The sequence below is a fragment of the Sus scrofa genome, chromosome 5 (assembly GCF_054392235.1).
Source record: "Sus scrofa isolate SSC_HxYL_T2T_F1_AM1 chromosome 5, Sscrofa_HxYL_maternal_Yorkshire_Landrace_v2.0, whole genome shotgun sequence".
Lineage (NCBI taxonomy): Eukaryota > Metazoa > Chordata > Mammalia > Artiodactyla > Suidae > Sus > Sus scrofa.
The window spans coordinates 53,621,890-53,642,106 of NC_139387.1; the positions used below are offsets into that span (position 1 = coordinate 53,621,890).

The following is a 20,217-nucleotide window of genomic DNA, read 5'->3' on the forward strand; positions in this document are numbered from 1 at the left end:
CTTTTTATTTCTTCTTTAATTGGCAGCATTAAATGAAAAATAAGGCAGCAAACAGGGATGCAGTAATGGCAACAGGTGTAAACCAGATATTGCTTTGCATCACTTTCAGAAACTACTTTACTGTTAAGTAGCATCACCTAAATACTTGTTTTTATCTAAATACTTTTATAAAGAAAAATATAACATTTCTACATTATAAAAATAGGAGACAGAGCAAAATATATGTCCATATTGGTAAAAAGATTATCTGGTCTTTGTCAAATATATCTAGACCTGAAAAATGCATATATTTTCTAAACTCAAATGTGCATTCCTGTCAGAAAAATAAGTGATCAAGTCTATAAGTTTTAGAACATCTATATACAAATACATGTCACCCAAACTTGACAAGTCTAAACTGAAACATACAAGTCAAGCTACTTTAAAATTTTAGAGAACATTAACAAAAATAGTGAAATACTAATTGAGCAGAAGTTTACGATGTAAGCGACACATAAATGTCAATGACCGCTTTTTAAAAATGGAATCAACAAGAAAGAAAAAAAGATCCAACCTGCTTCATAGCTTCTACTCGCTTGCTGAGAGCTGTGGTTTGCTCAATCAAAGATTCCGCTGCATCGTCATGGTCTCTCAATCTTTCAACAAGGGCTTTAGCATCAGCCAATGCCTTCTCAATTGTGCAACTCATTTCCAAAGGAATGCCTATAATCAAAAGTTAAAATCAAGATTTAAAACAAGGCTGGCATATGATCTTATTTTAGTTTCACGTTAACACTGACATGCTTAAGCTACAACTGTTACTGGATTGTTCTTTGTTCGGCAGAATCATCTCAGAACACCTGTGGTTTTGCTTCTGTTTTGATGGTACAAACTTGAAAGTGAATTTATAACATTCAAAAAATGACAACATCTATAAATGATTTCCAGACATAATCAGAATGTATTTAAAACACCCTGAATTTATGGTGAGAGAAAAAAGTACATAGCCAATAAATATATTTTATGTTATACAGAAATTGTGCTTCTCATGAGGGCAGTCCTTATCTTGCTGTTTGTGAAAAAGGTTACTTAATTAATCTGCATTCTGCAGTCAATGATTGCCAGTTCTCTGATCACATGACACTTCTGAGCCTCTGCTTGTCACATGACCTAAAGTGTCATTCACACACACACACACTACTGGCCAGCCAAAGTGGCCTCTATGTGTCACCCTGTGTCAAAGTGTCAAACCTCCTTCTGAAGGAACTTTGGCTTCTTATATAAAATTGTATATAATCCTAACTCTTGCACTTTCCTTAGTAAATGGCAAAGAAAGTTTTAACTTAGGACAACACTGGCCATTAGGGGAAACTTCTGATATGCTAAAATCAATAATTAATATGTCTAAAACGAGCTCAAAAAATTAGGAAACAGGAGTTCCAACTGTGGCACAGTGGGTTAAGAATCTGACTATAGTGGCTCAGTGTGGGTTTAATCCCTGGCCTGGTGCAGTGGGTTAAGGATCCTGCATTGCCACAGCTGTGGTATAGGTCACCATTGGGGCTCAGATTCAATTCCTGGCAAGGGGAACGTCCACATGACAACAGGTGCAGCAAAAAAAAAAAAAAAAAAAAAAAAAAAGATAAAACATGAAACAGCCAATAGCTTTTTCAGCTGGTATGATGAGACCTCAAAACAAAATTTTAATTTAAAAATGATTTATCTCAAAACCTTTAATTTTTCTGAAACTTACCATTATTGAAATTTTCTTTCTACTAGGTTTCATCTTACTTTCTGTATGTGTCACTCTTTCTTCAACATTTTCTCAAAAAAATGAAATTATACTGTAAAATTACTGGGCCAAAAGCCAAGTCTATAGCAGTTAAATTAAAACACAAGGATAGATCCAAATTAAGGGCTATAATTAAGGATTTTCATCAAGTTTAGGAAGATGGAAATTTGCTACAGAATGCAGAACTTTGTTAGATACCACTGCACTCGACTCCAGATCTGTACTGACTAGTTCAATTAATTATTAGGTCCTCAGATACAGAAACATTCAGCGAAGTACAAAAGAGATTTAACTAACTCAACTGCTAACACCTGAAAAGAAAGAAAACCCATCAGGCCATTTTAGTAGACTTTCATTTAAGGTAATATATAAGAAAGATTCAAAACTGCAAACTAAATAAAGATGAAAAAACATTAAAACTGTATTCTTGGTTGTACCCAACAGCTAAAGCAAAGAGTATATATTGTCCTGTTACTATAAATAGGGTCAAAGTTGAATAAAAAGATTTAATCAAAATAAGTTAACATATAAAACCACCAATTAAGAAAATATTTAATTTATGACTAGACATTTCCAGAGAGCTTTAAAAACTGGAAATTAATAATTTCTGGCTCTCTAGATAAAACAACCAAAACATCTGTCTTCTAAGATTTAAAAGGTTTAGATAAGGGTACTTCAAAATACAAGCAAAAGGGCCATGAAAAGAACCATTGTCTCATAGTGGCTAAAACACAAAAGGTCGACCATCCACAATTTGTTTAAGATGCTGCTCCAAGAGAGACATTAGCCTCCGACAATGCTGTGCCCTTCCTCTAAACTTTCAGAGGGGGGAAATTATCTAAAATTATAGACAGGGAGCTCCCTAGTGGCCTAAGGTTAAGACTAGGCACTTTCGCCACTGCAGCCTGGGTTCAATCCCTGATCTGGGAACTGAGATCCTACATTCAAGCTGCTATATGCCACAACCAATACAATAAAATAAAATTATAGATAGATAATAACACTGCTTAAATTTTTTTTCTTTTTTTCTTTTTGGCTGCACCCATGGCATGTAGAGGTTCCAGGCCAGGATCTGAGCCATTGCAGCAACCTGGGTCACTACAGTGACAATGCCAGATACTTAACCCACTGTGCTACAAGGGAATTCCCACGGCTTTTTTGTTTATACTGCAGTCATTATATCTCCACATATCGCCTATTAATCTCACTACTATAGCACACCAGATTCTTTAGAGTAAAATTTTAAAGTTATGTTTTTAAAAAAAAAAATGTTGTGAAGGGGATAAGGGGAAGAAATTGACTTGTAATAGCTAAAAAAAATTGAAAATGGAAAAAAATATTTGTCTTTCAGTAAAAATAACTGGTTCTAACAGATGGTGAAAGAAAATTAAAAAACAAACTGAAAGTCTAGAGGAAGTTGGAAAAGACATCAGAGAAGTAAAGTTTACTTTGATTAGGAGTTCCCATTGTGGTTCAGTGGTAATGAACCCGACTAGTAACCATGAAGACATGGGTTCGATCCCTGGCCTTGCTCAGTGGGTTAAGGATCCGGCGTTGCTGTGAGCTCTAGTGTAGATCGCAGACATGGCTCAGATCTGGCATTGATGTGGCTATAGCGTGGGCCAGTGACTACAGCTCTGATTAGACTCTCTAGCCTGTGATCTTCCATATGCCACAGGTGTGGGCCTAGAAAGATACACACACACACACACACGTTTACCTTGACTTAACAGAACTCAAGTCCCAGGTCCTACCCTCTCAACAGTACTGTTAGGACTACTATCAGAAGAATACCACTTTATGCTTTGTAACACAACATATACAAACTTAATAGACAGGATGTGTTTCCAAATAAAATGCACTAAAATTGCTATATATGATCAGATGATAGGTGATCTAGACATGAATACTTACACTGAAAAAGTTATGTTACATTCTAGGGCTATCAACTTGACAGCAGGGCACCGAAGACCTGCTGCCCATTCCTATGCTTTTACTAAATAGTTAAGGCTCACCTTCCTTGCCTCAGAGAAACCACATGGGCCTTGACTAAATTAGTCAAAGCATCTTCAGAGCTCACACTAGGTCTTTATAACTAATATTCCCATATGTAGTATATCCCAGGAATTCTTTTGTGGCACAGCAGGTTAAGGATCTGGTGGTGTCACTGTGACATCTTGGGTCCTGCTGTGGTGCAGGTTTGATCCCTGGCCCAGGAATTTCCATATGCCGCCAGGGAAGAAAAAAAAAAAAAAAAAAAAAAAAATTCCAATAGCTAAATGAAACCACCCTAAATTTTCTACTCTTTAAATAACTATGAAATATCGTTATTTTCTCCTTACTCTAACCACCATACATACTGAAAGAAAATCTCATAACTGTGTTTCCATAATTCAAGAAGTGTCCTAGCCCAAAACAAAACTTGTGACTCTCTAGTACACCAAATCCTGACTTTAGTGTTTGTTAATGGGTTTTACATTAAACATGAAAAGTGATATACACCAGATCTGACATGTGTATCAACAGGTGCTTAGGTCACACTGATAAAATTCAATTTCTTACCAGAAGCTAAACTGATCAAATGACTTAGCTGTGGCCCTCTAAGACAGAGCAATTTGCTAAAATGAAAGAGTAAATATATGCTGAATAGTAGCTGAATTGTTTTTAGAATAATTCACTTCTTTAAAGGCTGCGATGAAGTTCCTCCTCTGACATCCTTTAAAGGACAACAAATATTAACTACTTGATGGCTTGATACTACCTAAAATAATAAGGTAGAGGCCCACCATAAAAAAAAATACTACAAGCTAGTATCCTATACCACAGATACTACGGAACTACTTTAAAGTATGTCACTATAAATACATTACTTTTTACTAAAAGTCCTTATGCAAGGGTTTCACATAAAACAATGCAATCATAACAAATCCATGGAGCATGTCAAAGATTCCATCACAGACACACAAAATCTGGCCTGCCAAACTCCAAAAAGAAACTTGGGATGATCAGTTATAAAATCCATAAGTATAAGGGCTGATAAAATCAGAATGACTACCTAATAGCCCCTGACAAAAACCTCAAAATGAACACTAAAATCTCCATGAAACATCTAATTCCAGTTGGAAGAGACCAACCATAATATTAAACACTTATGGGAAAGTTCCTTCCTTCCTTCCTTCCTTTCTTCCTTTCTTTCTTTCTTTCTTTCTTTCTTATTTTTGGACATGCCCATAGCATGTGGAAGTTCCTGAGCCAGGGAATGAACCTGTGTGACATCAGTGGCAATGTGGCATCCTTAACCCACTAAGTCATCAAGGAATTCCTGGGAAAATTTCATGAATGGCAGAAGATGTGAAAACCTTTTTGTAAATAACATAATACTCAACAATGAATAAAATACCATCCTATTTTGTGTTTCCTTCCAAGAACATTCTAACTTGTCAATAAGGTAATAGGGAAATATATTTAACTTGATCAGTTATTCATTAATTTAAATTATGTAACACTTTGCCTATTTTTCAGAAGTATTTGTTTGTAACACTCCCAATCTTCAGCAAACTCAGAATAAAACCAAGAAGGTCTGAGCTCAAACACATCATAATCAAATTTCTAAAAATAAAAGACAAAGAAGAAAACCTTGAAAGCTGCCAGAAGAAAACAACACATTATTTATGCAGAATCAACAATTTAAATGACTGTAGATTTCTTATCAGAAATCATAAAGGCCAGTAGAAAGTGCTGAAAGAAACTCTCAACCCAGAATTCTATATCCAGTGAAAACACCCGTCATATATGAAGGTGAAATAAAAATCATTCTCAGATAAAGAAAAGGAGAACTCACGTCTAGTAATTTGTTCTAAAGGAAATATTTCAGAGAAAAGCAAAGTGATTATCAGAAGGAAACTCAGTGCATCAGGAGTAAAGGAAGAGCAATAGAATCATAAATATCTAGGTAAACATAAAAGATTATTCTCTTTTTGAGTGTTTTAAAATAGCTAATTCTTGAAAACAAAAACTGTAACTTTTGTGATGGAAATTTCAATTTATGTATATGTTAACATATAGCCATAATATAAAGGGGGAGGGTAAACGGACCTATATTATAATAAGGTTTCAACATTTCATTTGAAATGATAAAATGCCAACTGTAAAATGTCATTTGTAAACTATAAAATAATCATATATATGATTATTATTCTATTTTTATATATAATCATATGCATATATATTGCAATCCTAGAGAAACCCCTAAAAAAAAGCTGTACAGAGACAACAGTAAAAATCATAATAGATAAGGAGTTCCTGTTGTGGCTCAGCAGTAATGAACCCAACTAGTATCCATGAGGACGTGGGTTTGATCCCTGGCCTCACTCAGTGGGTTAAAAGACCTGGCACTGCCATGAGCTGCGATGTGGGTCACAGATGCGGCTTGGATCCAGCATTGCTGTGACTGTGGCATAGGCTGGAGGCTACAGCTCTGATTCAACTCTTAGCCTGGGAACTTCCATATGAGGCAGGTGTGGCCCTAAAAAAGCAAACAAAAAACATAATAGATGAATTAAAATGAATAAAAGAGTTTCAATAACCCAAAAGGAGGAGAAAGGGGGAAATAAAATAAAATACTGAGGGTAGAAACAGAAAACAAATGATAAAACAGTGGACCTAAATACAAACATTTTAATAATTACACTAAATATAAACATTCTACACACATTAGAACATACAGTTTGATAATCTGATTCTTTAATCCGAACTAAAAAACAGGATCCAAACTAACAAAAACCTGAAAAAATAAACAGCTATATATCCACACTTACTGCTGAAAACTTCAACACTTCTTTCTCAGTAATTAACAGAACTTGTACAAAGAAAATCAGCAACAATATAGAAGAAACCAAGTGGATGGAATTGATATGTATAAAACACTATAAGCAACAGCAGCAGAATACACATTATTTTTAAATGCACATGAGATATTCACTAGAATAGATTATGTCCTGGATCAAAAAAAAATTAACAAATTTAAAAGAACTGTAATCACACAAATTGTTCTCTGACCATAATGGAAATAAACAAAAATAAATAACAAAGAGATAACAAGAAAATCTCTAAACATTTGTAAATTAAACAACACACATAAATAAACCATGAGTCAATAAGAAAGTCTTTAAATTTATAGTATTAAATGCTTATATTAGAAAATTAGAGGCCTTCCCTGGTTGCTTAGAGGTTCAGGATTCAGTGTTGTCACTGCTGTGGCACAGGTTTGATCTCTGGCTTGGGAACTTCGGTATTTTGTGGGGGTAGCCAAAAAAAAAAAAAAAGACAGAAAGAAAATTAGAAATCTCTCAAATCAATTATCTAAGCCTTAATCTTATGAAATCAGGAAAAGAAGACCAAAATAAACCCAAAGTAAACGGAAAGAAGGAAATAACAAAAGAACAGAAATCAATGAAACTGAAAACAGGAAAGCAACAGAAAAAAAAAAACCAATGAAACAAAAAACTAGTTATTTGAAAAAGCAAATAAAGTTGCTAAACCGCCAGCAAAACTGACCAAGAAAAAAAGAGAGAAGGCATAAATTACTAATGTCAGGAATGAAAGAAGGGATATCACTGCAGAGTTTTTTTTTGTTTGTTTGTTTTTTGTCTTTTTGCTATTTCTTTGGGCCGCTCCTGTGGCATATGGAGGTTCCCAGGCTAGGGGTCGAATCGGAGCTGTAGACGCCGGCCTACACCAGAGCCACAGCAACACGGGATCCGAGCTGAGTCTGCAACCTACACCACAGCTCACAGCAACGCCGGATCATTAACCCACTGAGCAAAGGCAGAGACGAACCCGCAACCTCATAGTTCCTAGTCGGATTCGTTAACCACTGAGCCACGAAGGGAACTCCGACTGCAGACTCTTAATTGATTGAGAGGGTAAGTGAATACAATAATAAATTTCATACACATGAACTGGATAATTTAGATGAAATGGACTAATTCTTTAAAAACAACAAACTATATAAAATCACAAGATGAATAGGTAACTATTAAATAGTCCTATAACGCTTGCAGTTATTACAGCTATAACTAATAAATTCCTATAATTACTCTAAGTAATAGTCCTATAACCATTAAAGAAATTGAATTTGTGGAGTTCCCGTCGTGGCACAGAGAAAATGAATCCAACTAGGAACCATGAGGTTGTGGGTTCGATCCCTGGCCTCGCTCAGCAGGTTAAGGATCTAGCGTTGCTGTGAGCTGTAGTGTAGGTTGCAGCTGTGGCTTGGATCTGGTATTGCTGTTGCTGTGGTGTAGGCCGGCAGATACAGCTCTGATTGGACCCCAGCCTGGGAGCCTCCATGCTGCGGATGTTGCCCTAAAAAGACAAAAAAAAAAAAAAAAGAAAGAAATTGAATTTGTAGTTAAAAATCTTCTGCCCAAAATCTCCAGATCAGGATGGTTTCAAAGACAAATTCTACCAAACACATAAAGAAGCAATAACACCACTCCTATTCACCCTCTTTGTGAAAATAAAAGAAAACATTTCCAAACTCATGAAATGACACCAGCATTACTCTGACACCACAACCAACACAGTCCAAGACAAAGAGAGAGAAAACCACAAACCAACATCCTCCTTGAATGTAAATGTAAAAATCCTCATGAAAATATTAGCAACTCAAATTTAACAACATGTAAAAAAGAATAATACACCATAACCAAATGGGGTTTATCCCATAATTCAAGGCTGTTTCAATATTCAAAGATTAATCAATGTAATAAAAACAATCATTTGTTCATAACGATTGATGCATTTGAAAAAAAACTCAACATCTTTTCCTAATAAACTTCTCTGCAAACTAGAAATAGAAATGAGATAGGGCAGTTCCAAAAAACCTATGGTAAGCATTATACCTAATGATCAAAGATTGAATGTTTTCCCTCTAAAATCAGGAACAAGGCCAGGAGGTCCTCAGTCATCACTCCTATTCAACATTATACACAATAAGGCAAGAAAAATAAAAGGCATAGTAGATCGGAATAAACAGCCCTTCAATTCTGTCAACAAGTTGTCCACATAAAAAAAATCCCAAAGAATACAAAAAAGAATTCCTAAACCTATTAAGTAATTTTAACAATGTTTTAAGACAGAGGATCAACACATAAAAATTAACAGTTTTTCTAAGGAGCTCCCACTATGGCTCAGCAGGTTAAAGCCCTGATGTTGTCTCTGTGAGGATGAGGGTTCAATTCCTGGCCTTTCTCAGTGGGTTAAGGATCTGGCATTACCACAAGTTGTGGCATAGGTTGCATGTGCGGCTGAGGTCTGATGTTGCTGTGGCTGTTGCTGCAGCTCCAATGTGACCCCCTAGCCTGGGAACTTCCATATACCACAGGTGCGGCTGTAAAAAAAGGAAAAAGAAAGAAAAAAAAAGTTTTTCTATTTACTACCAATGAACCATTGGAAACCAAAATTTAATAATATATATTTACAATGGTTCAAATAATGAAATACTGGTGCATAAATCTAACAAAACATGCAGGATATGTACACCAATCACTACAAAATGCTGATATAAAAAACCAAAGAGGGTCCAAATAAATGGAGAGACATACAGTGTTAATGGATTGGAAGACTCAACATAGCAGGGATGTCAGTTTTCCACCAATGAGCTACAGATTTAATTCAATTTCCAATCAAAATCACAGCAGGATTTTTTGTAGAAATTGGCAAACTAACTCTATGGAGTTGCAATGAAAATGCAAAGAAACTAGAATAGCCAAAACAATTTTGAAAACAAAGTTGGAGAAGTCACAGTACTAAATTTTAAGAATTACTGTAAAGCTACAGCAATAAAGATGGTATGGTATTGGCACAGCCAGTTAGATGAAATAGAACAGAGTCCAGAAATATGCCCACAGAATCATGGCCAGTTGATTTTTGAAGAAGGTGTAAAGGCAAGTCAAAGGAGAAAGAATAAGATTTTCAACAAATGGTGCTATGTAAGATTGAACATCTGCATGCCAAAAACATTAACCCCAACATAATTCTTACACTTTTTTACAAAAATTAACTCAAAAAGGACCACAAAGCAAAATGAAAAACAATTAACACTTCTAGAAGAAAAAAACAGAACAAAATTTTTGTGACTTGGGGTTAGGCAAAGAATTTTTAGACATAACACCAGAAGTTTGATTCATAAAATAAGAATTCAATAAACTAGACATCATCAAAATTAGAAATTTTTGCTTTGGGAAAGACTGTTAAAATAGTCTGAAAAAACAAGCTACAAAAATGGAATATTTATAAATCACACATATCACGAAGGACTTGTATTTAAAACAGTTGAACTCTGAAAGCTAACAATAAGAAAATGATCTAACTTTTAAAAAATGTGCAAAAGATTTGAACATTTAAGCAAAAAGATATATGGATGGCAAATAAGCACATGAAAAGATGTTCAACATTATGAGCCATTATGAGAATTACAAGAATGCAAAATAATACGGTTATTTTGGAAAACAGTTTGGCAGTTTCTTACAAAATTAAATATATTCTATAATAAGACCCAGCAACATCACTTCTGGGTATTTACTGTACAGAGATGAGTGGATAAACAAACTGCAGTATATACAATCCATTCGATGGAATACTAATCAGCAATAATATGGAATGAAGCATCGATAAGGCCAAGAATAGAGATGAATCTCAAGGATACTATGCTGAGTGTGTGAATGAAGACCATCTCATACTGTTTCTATAATTTACCTGGCACTGCCAAAAGGACAAAACTATAGTGATGGATGAGAGATCAGAGGTTGTCAGGAACTGGGAGTGGGAGGGGGGAGGATGTGGCACAGAGAGTATTCTGAAATAATAGTTCTGTACCCTGATTGTGGTGGAATCTGTATACATGTTAAAATGAACAGAACTATTCTCCAAAAAAGGGGCAATTTCAAAACTAAAAAAAAAAAAAAAAAAAAAATTACCTGTCCCCAAGGTTCTGTCTTTGTCTTTAGTTCATCTGCTGCTTATGTGCATGTGGTATAAGGAAGATATCTAACTATATTTTCTTTTCCTTATGGGGGCAGCTAGTTGGCCCAGTCCCCAATTATTGGATAATACATTCTTCCCCCAATGAATTTTAATTCAGCCACATCTGTTGTATGTTTTTTCAATAAATGTTAGGTATGCTTCTGAGCTCTCTAGTCTACCTCTGGGTCTATTTATCTATCTTTACATCAATACACTGCCTCAGCTGTTAGAGTTGTAAAATGATTCTTGCTATCTGATATGGCAAGTCATCTCTTCTGGCTTATGACTTTTCCCCAACTTAATTCAATCCAAATGGACCACTACCTGCTAGGTAATACTTTTAATTAATTCAAAACTGCTAGTGGGAATTTTTTATTAAGATGGCGGAATAGAAGGACTGGAGCTCAACTTCTCTCCTAAAAACAACAAAGTTTACAACTACATGCTTAGCAATCTTCAACCAAATGGACCAGAAAGCTTCAAAAAGATATCCTACTCCAGAAGCCAAAGAGGAGGCCACATCAAGAGGTAGAAGGGGTGATTACACCATATAAGCAACCCCATATCTCCCGGGTGGGAAGCCCCACAGACTGAAAAGGAACTGGTTCACAGAGACTCACCTACAGCAGTCGGAGTCCTGAGCCCCACATCAAACTTTCACATGTGGGGATCTGGCACTGGGAGAAAGAGCCCCCGGAGCATCTGGCATTGAAGGCCAGTGGGGCTTGTGTGCAGGAGCTCCAAGGAACTGGGGGAAACGGAGACCCCATTCTTAAAAGGTGCACACAGTCTTTCACGTGCACTGGGTCCCAGGGCAAAGCGAAGTCTCCATAGGAATCTTGGGTCAAACCTGACTACAGTTCTTGGAGGACATCATGGGAAAACAGGGGTGATTGTGGCTTATTGTGCAGGAAGGACAATGGAAGCAAAGCTCTTGGGAGTGAGTATTCAGCAGTGTGCCTTTCTCTGGAGGTGGCCATTTTGGGAAAATATGGCCCCACCCATCAGTGCTGAGAAGCCTCAGGCCAAACAACATTCCAGGTGGGAACTAGGTCCTCCCATCAGTAAACAGGCTGCCTAAAGCCCCCCAGGCAGAGACAAAGCCCCATCCACCAGAGTGATAGGAATCAGCTCCACCTACCAGTGGGCAGGCATCAGTCCCTCCCATCAGGAAGCCTATAGCAAGCCCCCCATACCAACTTCAGCCACAAAGGGGGCAGACATCAGAAGTAAGAGTGGTTACAACTCTGTTATCTACAAAAAGGTCACCACACCAAAAACCTATAAAAATAAAAAGACAGAGAACTGTAACTCAGATGAGGGAGAAAGAAAAAACCCCAGAAAATCAGTTAATTGATCAGGAGATTCTCAGCCTCCAGGGAAAAAACTTTAGACTGTTGATGCTGAAAATGATGCAAGAGATTGGAAATAAAATGGAGGCAAAATGGGTAACTTAAAGGAAACACTGAGCAAAGAGATATAAGATATAAAGCTTAAGCAAGAAGAGATGCAAAATACAATAACAAATAAAAAATTCACTGGAAGCAGCTAACAGCAGAATACAGGAGGCAGAAGAACGAATAGTGAGGTGGAGGACAAAACTGCTAGTGGCTTTATGAACCTGAGGAATATCACCTTACATTGTTTTTTGGTCAATGGGATAAGGCTATCCCCATTTTATCAATGAGGAAATAGATTTGGGATTTCAAAGGTAAGGAGCTGACTGACAGCACCATGTAGCAAGGAAGGAGCCAGGATGGTACCAGAAATAGAACTTCTGACCCACTGTAGTGCAAACTCATGAGCCAAGGTGGATCTCAAGGGCTCTGTTTGCTTTTACCCACACAAAACCTATTTTGGCCTCCTGGGTGGGAAAACAAAGCAAATTCTTTGACTCTACCAATAAGACTTCCAAAATATTATAAAAATTGAATTTAAAACCAACAATAGAAAAGAAATGGGAGTGTGACAAAAAAAATAACAAATTTCTAATATTTTTCCTTATGACCTAGCACCTATTCTAACCAGCCACCACAGTTAACTATAAGACTGTTAAAAAGAAGACAAAAGGCCCCAAATGGAGTCACTTATGCTCAGCCCCACATGACCAAACCAAGACTTTGCTTGGAATCTCAGCCTTGTCCAGAAATGGAAACTTAAATCAGTCAATCTAGAATCACCCAGTCAGCATGAGTGAGGTCATCTCACAAGTAAGGCCTGACAGACCTTTGCCATGCCCTAAAGGAAAGTAATCTTGTCACAACCAATCTGCTTTTTTCTAGTATAACTTCCTTGTCCCACTCCCTTCTCCTATAAAAAAGTCTTTAATTTTGTTCAGTTCTTTGTAACTCCTTCCTATCTGCTAGATGGGCTGCCTGATTCATGAATCTTTGAATAAAGCCAGTAAGATCTTTAAAGTTTATTCAGTTGAATGTTGTTTTTTAACAGGACCAATTTGGCTTTTAAAAGTTATGATTAACATCTACTTTAAAAAACATTCTTGGGATTGTAGAATGAAATACCACTATTGGAGTTCCCATCATGGCTCAGTGATTAATGAACCTGACTAGCATCCATGAGGACAGAGGTTCGATCCCTGGCTTTGCTCGGTGGGTTGAAGATCCGGTGTTGCTGTGAGTTGTGGTGTAGGTGGTAGACATGGCTTGGATCCTGCGTTGCTGTGGCTGTGGCGTAGGCCGGCAGCTACAGCTCTGATTCAGTCCCTAGCCTGGGAACCTCCAAATGCTGCGGGTGCAGCCGTAAAAAGCAAAATAAATAAATAAATAAATAAACAAAACAAAAAATACTATTATCAAAATGAACTACATTTAAAATTTGTTTGTAACTATAAAAACATTCCTATTCAGAGAAAAGAATTATAAACAGCAGGTAATTCAAAGTATACTTTTATTAGCATTTCAGAAAAACAGTGACACGAAGTTTCTAAGAATCCGCATGTTCATTTCCTGTATGTGAAACCACAGAAAAGTTTAAAATATTTTAGAATATGCATTTACTTTGCCACCTTTTCTTTGAAAACCATTGTGCTTTTCCTCCCTTTTTTGGCTGCTAACTGGAATGGGAAGACTGTTTTCCATATTCTCGAACATGTTTTAAATTTTAAAAAAGACTCTAGTTTTTAAAAAAGATATTCTCAATTTATTTGTCCATTCTTACAGTGAATGTCCTAACTAGTCCCAGTGTACTTGCTTAACAATATCTTCAACAGGCAGGTTCAAATTATAGGTGAAATTTTTTAAACACAGTTCCCTGCTCCCCTGCTCCACATTAGCCACATTCTCGCCCACTTTACCACCCAAAGACATTCATAACCAGACTCCTGGCAGAGGGTTCAGAACATTCTGCTGATGATAAAAGAAAAACTACCACCCACCCAAGATTGCAACTGCCAGCTGTTTAGTTTTGGATTTTGGTTAGGAAAAATTCACTCTTCTTTCTTTTTTATCCACAAATCCATTATAGCTAGAACTACAGAGAAATACTGTGACCACTGACATACCATAAATGTGTCTATGAACACCAACAGTCCAGTTCAGTTACAAAATTTTATCAGATTACTTAGGAAGGTGCCTCTAAAGTTAATTAGTAGGTAATATTAACTGACACATATGGAAATAGAAAAATAAAAAGCCATAGTTAAAGCTTTCTTAGAAGCCCAAGTCTAAAAAGATCAAGAAAGAAAACATGTAAATTATGTATTTTAGAAAAGCATCTCATACAGACATATCATTGTATGAGAAAGTACAAGAAATTTTCACTGTCCTTGAAAATGGTGGAATGAACACATTTGGAGCTTTATGAAGAAAATGAATTTTTAAAGGAAGAACAGAATTTGAAAGTAAGGACACAGAAGAATTTTTTTTTTTAACTACATGCTACTTGGAATTGTAGCTAAATATAAGTTGCACATACATATGTTCAAACAGGAAAGACAATTCAGCAAAGGACTAACCTAATCTTGATTATTTCTAACCTATGGGCAAGGATTCATTGGAAGAGTTACATGGATATACTTACACCAAGCATGGTCTATAGTCTAAATATTTCTCATACATATATATCCCACTATTTTTTTATAGGCAGAGACTGGTAATAATAAAATACAAAATCATTTAAAAGCATAGAAGTTTTTTGCTACTATGCACAACCTCAACAAATAGATATTAAAAGTACAACTCCTTGTGTGTTGGGGTAACAAGGTTCCTCATATTCAAAACAGGTCAGGGTTCTATTACATTATAAATACGCATACACACACATATATATATAAATAATATCTGCTATGTGCCAAGCATTGGACGAACTTCTGTTAGAGAAAGATAAGACATGATTCCAGCTCAAGCGCAAACGGGCACAAGAGACAGATACTTGAACAAATAATGTCTCACACAATCTAAAAAACACTGCAAAAGGACTATTTTAAGTGCTTTGGGAGCACGGTGGTACTATCAGTGTCACCTGGAGGAATCTGAGAAGTCTATGAATTGGATCTTGATAGGTGCTTTTTAAAAAAAGGAAGAGTAAGCATTAAAGGCAGATGATGCAGCATATACAAAGGCTTGTGAAAGCGTTGGAGAAACAGCCAGTAGTCTGGCATGACAGGATACTGAGGTATTTGGAGGCGAGGCAAAAAAAGACGGAAAAGGTAAAGTGGATTAGGACACACAGTAAAAGGTCCTAAGTGATATACTTAACAATTTGGTCAGCAATATCGATACTAAAAAGGTGTAAAGAAAGGGTTGATATAAACAGATTTTGTATTTCAGAATGGCAGGGAAGGATGACGGTAGGGAAATCAGTTGGGGGTGGGCAATGATTCTGGTCAAAGAAGAAATACCATAGTGCAGTGAAAGTGGAAATAAGCCAAGGATGAGCCTTAGGTTCCTAATCTGGACAGCAGGATGGATACAGGTATACCATCATTTGAGATGAGATACAGAAGAAAGGCAGGAAGAAAACCAGGAAAAGATAGGATTCTTTGGAGGGCAGCTTCAAGGCAGTATGATTATCCAGGAAGAGAACTAGGAAAAGAGCAATACTTCTTGGAGGGCGGTTTCAAGAAAGAAGTAATGATTAACCAAGTCATCTTCTGCAAAGGGGTAAACTGAAAACTGAAAAGGACGCCTCTTCCATCCCTGCCGACCACCCCCACCCCGCCTCGCAAATGCTGAGCTCCCAGGTGGGTTAGGCAGGAAGAAAACAGAGACGAAAGGTGTGTCCACAAGATTTGGGCCAAGGGTTTCCATCAAACTTTCCGTACCTCAGCTCCGGAAAGACGGTCTCAGAGCTGAGAACAGAGAGGAACTACCGCGCCCAGGCACGGGCAGCCGGTGGTTCAAGAGGTGGGGCAAAGAGCACCGTCAGGGGAAGGAAGCTTCCGACTCTCTTAAACCCGCTCTGGTCCCTGGACTGATTCCACTTACTCTGATCTCAATCCCTCGCAGCCGTCAGCTGTGGCGACTAGGACTCAAAGCCTCTGCCAACGGGGACCTATGCACCCAAGGGAAGAGACTCCTCTCGCTTGTTCAGCTTCTTCAATAGCAGACGCAGACCCCAGCAGAGGTAGTGTTGGGGCAGATGGGAGGGTCATAGGTGATCAGTCCCATTACTGGTCAGGGTAAAAACCTCCGCTCACCGCCTCCGACCTGCGCTCTCAGAGCGCCTCAACCTCGCGAGACTTCCTCCCTCGCGTTACCGTGGGGGCAGAACCCGGCGATTTACTTGAGGCCTCTAGCTGACATGCGCAAGAGGTAGGGGCGGGGCACTTATACGTCCCTCCCCACTGATCCACATTCTGGCTTTTGCTCGGCCTCTCGCTAAGTCTCGCGAATTTTGCTTGGGGAAATCGGCCTGGGTTGGAGAGACTGAGAAGGGAGACCTGGTGGGAGGGCCTTACGCTTAGGGGACCGTGGCTGCTTTAGCTGGTGCTGTGGTTGGTACTTCGCTGTGGGGAGGTTCTCAGGTCGCCCGGATCAATCTTCCCAATGGGTGACTGGGAAAATTAGCGGATAGAAAATCCTGATGGTTGGAGGCATTCTTTTCCCCTTGGCTCCGCCCTCTTCCTGTTAGAGACCTTAGTGTCTGGCCCACCGAGGGGGAAGGGCAGCTTGGCGGGGCTGTCAAGGGCGCTTTGCGCACGCGCCAGTCCGAGTGTGTGAGTGTTTGTGTTCACGCGCAGGCGCGCGCGCGCTCCTGCATTTAGGAAGCCTGGGAAGGACCGGTGTGCTAGGAGATGAGCGGGGAAAACCTAGTCCCCGGTCTTTGGTACCAGACATTCCTGACTGTGCGCTGACCCTCCCCACCCAGCCAGCAGCCTTTTCCAGAGAGGCTGTGGTTCTTAGCCTCTGTTCGTTTTCACTGCAAGACCAGGCACGAAAGTAAGCGAACCTCGATCCTGAGATCTTCCCTATCCACTCACCTTGTACTTTCCACCCCCCACCCTCTGGCAGAGTGTGTCTAGGTTTCTCAAAGAAGAGTTTTGCATGAAGGGGAAATGCGTTTGAAAGCGGCCGGGCTGTAAAAAATCGGTTCGTTTTGATGAACACTTTTGCTCTGTTTACCATGTGCTTTTCGAATGTGAATTGTCTATTCGGTATAAGATTGTATTAGCGAAGCAAGGGAGTTTTTGTAAGAAAGTTTTAAAAGTTCTTTCTCCCATCAGTGTGATAATAGCACATAAGTTTTTCTGTTCTACATGATAAATTACTGTGGTGTTTCTAAAGCTAATGGGGAGAGTGTGAATTTGAGGTCCTTATCCTAATGCGAAAATCTAATAATGCAGTTATCCTAGGAAATGTTTATGTTTGGGTCTTCCCTTTTGTTGTCACTCCTCTTTCCAGTTTCCAAACCTTTTTTCAGAAGTCTTGAGATTTTTTTTGGAGGGAAGCCCAAAAATGCTGACCTGGGTTGGTTTGCAGGTTTTTATGTGATTGATGTCAACTCACAAGGATCATCAAAAGTGTATTTGAAGAGTATTTGTCGCTATTATGTGTTATGTAAGGGAAACAAGTACGATTATTTGTAGAAATGTTTTCTTCTGACAAATTTAAGTTCATTCCAAAAGCAAAAATATATATATACATGGGTTGTAATCTTGCCTGTGACAGGTTAATATGGTGTAGTTCATCCCTTGAATTGATAGTTACTCTATGGTCATGACCTCATTAAATTTGTCCTTTGTTGGATAAATTCCTTTGAATACTGATTGTTCATGTCCCCTACCAAATCTTCTTGAGGAAAAGACACATTCATTAGAAATAATTTAAGATAGTAAATGTTATGTATGTTTGGCTAATGTATTTTATCCCTTACAGGTTAAAACAAAATGAAGATTTTTTCTGAATCCCATAAAACAGTATTTGTTGTGGATCACTGCCCTTACATGGCAGAATCATGCAGACAGCATGTGGAGTTTGATATGCTGGTGAAGAATAGGACCCAAGGAATCATCCCTTTGGCCCCCATATCTAAATCATTATGGACTTGCTCAGTAGAATCTTCCATGGAATATTGTAGAATAATGTATGATATATTTCCTTTCAAAAAGCTGGTGAGTGTGAATACAAGTAAAATCATGATCTGGGGGATGTACTTAACTGCCTAGTACCTTCTTTGTATATGAGTTTGCTATAGATTTGACTTACAACTGTTTATTTACGACTTTAAAAATGTGGTCTATTTCTCATCAATCCTTTGAGGTAGCTACTATAATTGCTGGGACAGTATTCAAAGTATAAAATAACCAGAATGGAACAAACACTGACCATGGAGAATTGTTGCCAGCCTAAGCAGAAGGGATTTTGGTTGTAAGCACTTTGTCAAATTGTGTTTGTGTGTACCATCTGAATATCAGCTATGATTATTACTGCCATGTTAGAGATGGCAGAACCTGAGATAAAGAGAAGCAGCTAGCCCTGAGTCATATCACTAGTTAGAGGCAGAACCAGAGTTTGAGCCTGGCTACTTAGAGTTTTAATGAAAATGTCCTAAACTGCCACAGGACTTGGCCATATTAGAAAGAAATGCTTTTAAGAATGCCAAGTGGAAATTATTTTTATCACTAAGAAGAGAAGTGGAAGACTGATAGAAATTCCAAATATGAAAATTATCTTCAGGTTTCAGAATCTCAACTGTTTTATTTTGGGAATGTCATTTGGTTAGCCGCAAGTGGATGATTTGCTTTCTGTGTCATTTGGAGCAGCATAGTAGGCTGGGATCTAGCCACTTTGTAGACTGGCCCAGGCAGGATAGTAACTGTAAGGCTGAACCTAGAGAGTCTAATATAATTTATACATTTAGATATATTCCAAATTAAAATAAAAATTGTTTTTAGCCCCCCTGTAACTTGTGCATCATGTAGGGTAAAACAATATATATGAGAGGCAGCATTAAGATTGTGATGTAGGGCATAGGTTTTGGTTCAAGTCCTGACATCATTAAGCTACCAGCAGTGTAACCTTGATCTTTTTACTTAATCTCTCCAAGCCTCAGTTTCTTTCCATGTGATCATAACACCTACTTCCTCTGATTGTTGCAAGATTTCAGTGAGATAATGAGAGTCAAGTAGCTGGTAAAATATGTCCCTTTCAGATAAGTCTTAGAAGAGAAGGCTACTTATCAAAATTATTGGGGAAGCAAAACTAGTGTTTCACAGATGTTAGGAAAAAAGATGATGTATTAGATCATATAGTCCGGGGAAACAAATAATCTCACCATCCTCCCCAAAGGAAACATAAGCCATCATTTGATATGTTTTCTAATATATCTGTACTGTCATCATCTTACTTGATAGTATTTTTTTTTTTTTTTTTTGCATTTTACTTTAAAATTTAGCGTAAAGTCCAGAGTTGTTCTTTTGGCCTTCAGTGCCCTATGTGATACAGATACTGCTTATTTTTCTGACCTTCCTCCCTACCTCTCTGCCCACTCTGACCTTCACCCTGTTGAGGTACACACTTGGAAGCCTTTGCATTTGCTGTTTGCTGTACCTGGAATTTTCTACTTCCGGCTCTTTCCATGACTGGCTTGTTTGTTTGTTTGTTTCTCTCTCTCCTTCTTCCCTTTTCTTCCTTCCTTCCTTTTGCTGTGTCCTCGGCATACAGAAATTCCCAGGCCAGGGAATGAACCTGCACCACAGCAGTGACTGGAGTCACAGCAGTGACAATGGCTGATTCCTAACACGCTGGGCCACAAGGGAGCGCCTCCATGACTGGTTTCCTTTGGTTATTTTGGACTCCCCTCAATTGCCACTTATGTAGAGAGCCTTGTTCTGATCACCCAACCTAAAGTAGCTGAACAACTTCTTTTTCATAGCATTTCTCACTCTCTGCAATTATCTCGTTCGTTTGTTTTTGTTTATATTCTCCCTGCACTGCCCTCTATCTCACCACACCCCAGCA

At 38.0% G+C, this 20,217-nt stretch overlaps 2 protein-coding genes across 13 annotated transcripts in view; one reads left to right on the top strand and one right to left on the bottom strand.

Moving 5' to 3' along the window:
• FGFR1OP2 (FGFR1 oncogene partner 2) overlaps nucleotides 1–16,515 on the bottom strand; it is a 29,913-nt gene extending 13,398 nt beyond the window's left edge. For 3 of the 4 annotated variants that reach the window (XR_014803692.1, XM_005664032.4, XM_001924597.6), the window contains exons 1-2: nucleotides 16,243–16,515; nucleotides 554–702 (exon numbers count right to left, since the gene is read on the bottom strand). Coding sequence is in view for 3 of the 4 variants with exons in the window: in XM_005664032.4 (XP_005664089.1) it covers nucleotides 554–688 (135 nt within the window). In the remaining variant the exon portion in view is untranslated. Of the gene's footprint in view, nucleotides 1–553; nucleotides 7,057–16,242 lie in introns of all 4 variants that reach the window. The other variant, XM_084956513.1, reaches the window with a different exon arrangement.
• A 468-nt stretch (nucleotides 16,516–16,983) lies between these two features.
• INTS13 (integrator complex subunit 13) overlaps nucleotides 16,984–20,217 on the top strand; it is a 36,087-nt gene continuing 32,853 nt past the window's right edge. For 6 of the 9 annotated variants that reach the window (XR_014845192.1, XR_014845191.1, XR_014845193.1 and 3 more), the window contains exons 1-2: nucleotides 16,984–17,196; nucleotides 18,133–18,368. Coding sequence is in view for 6 of the 9 variants with exons in the window: in XM_021090951.2 (XP_020946610.1) it covers nucleotides 18,144–18,368 (225 nt within the window). In the remaining 3 variants the exon portion in view is untranslated. 9 annotated transcript variants of the gene reach the window in all.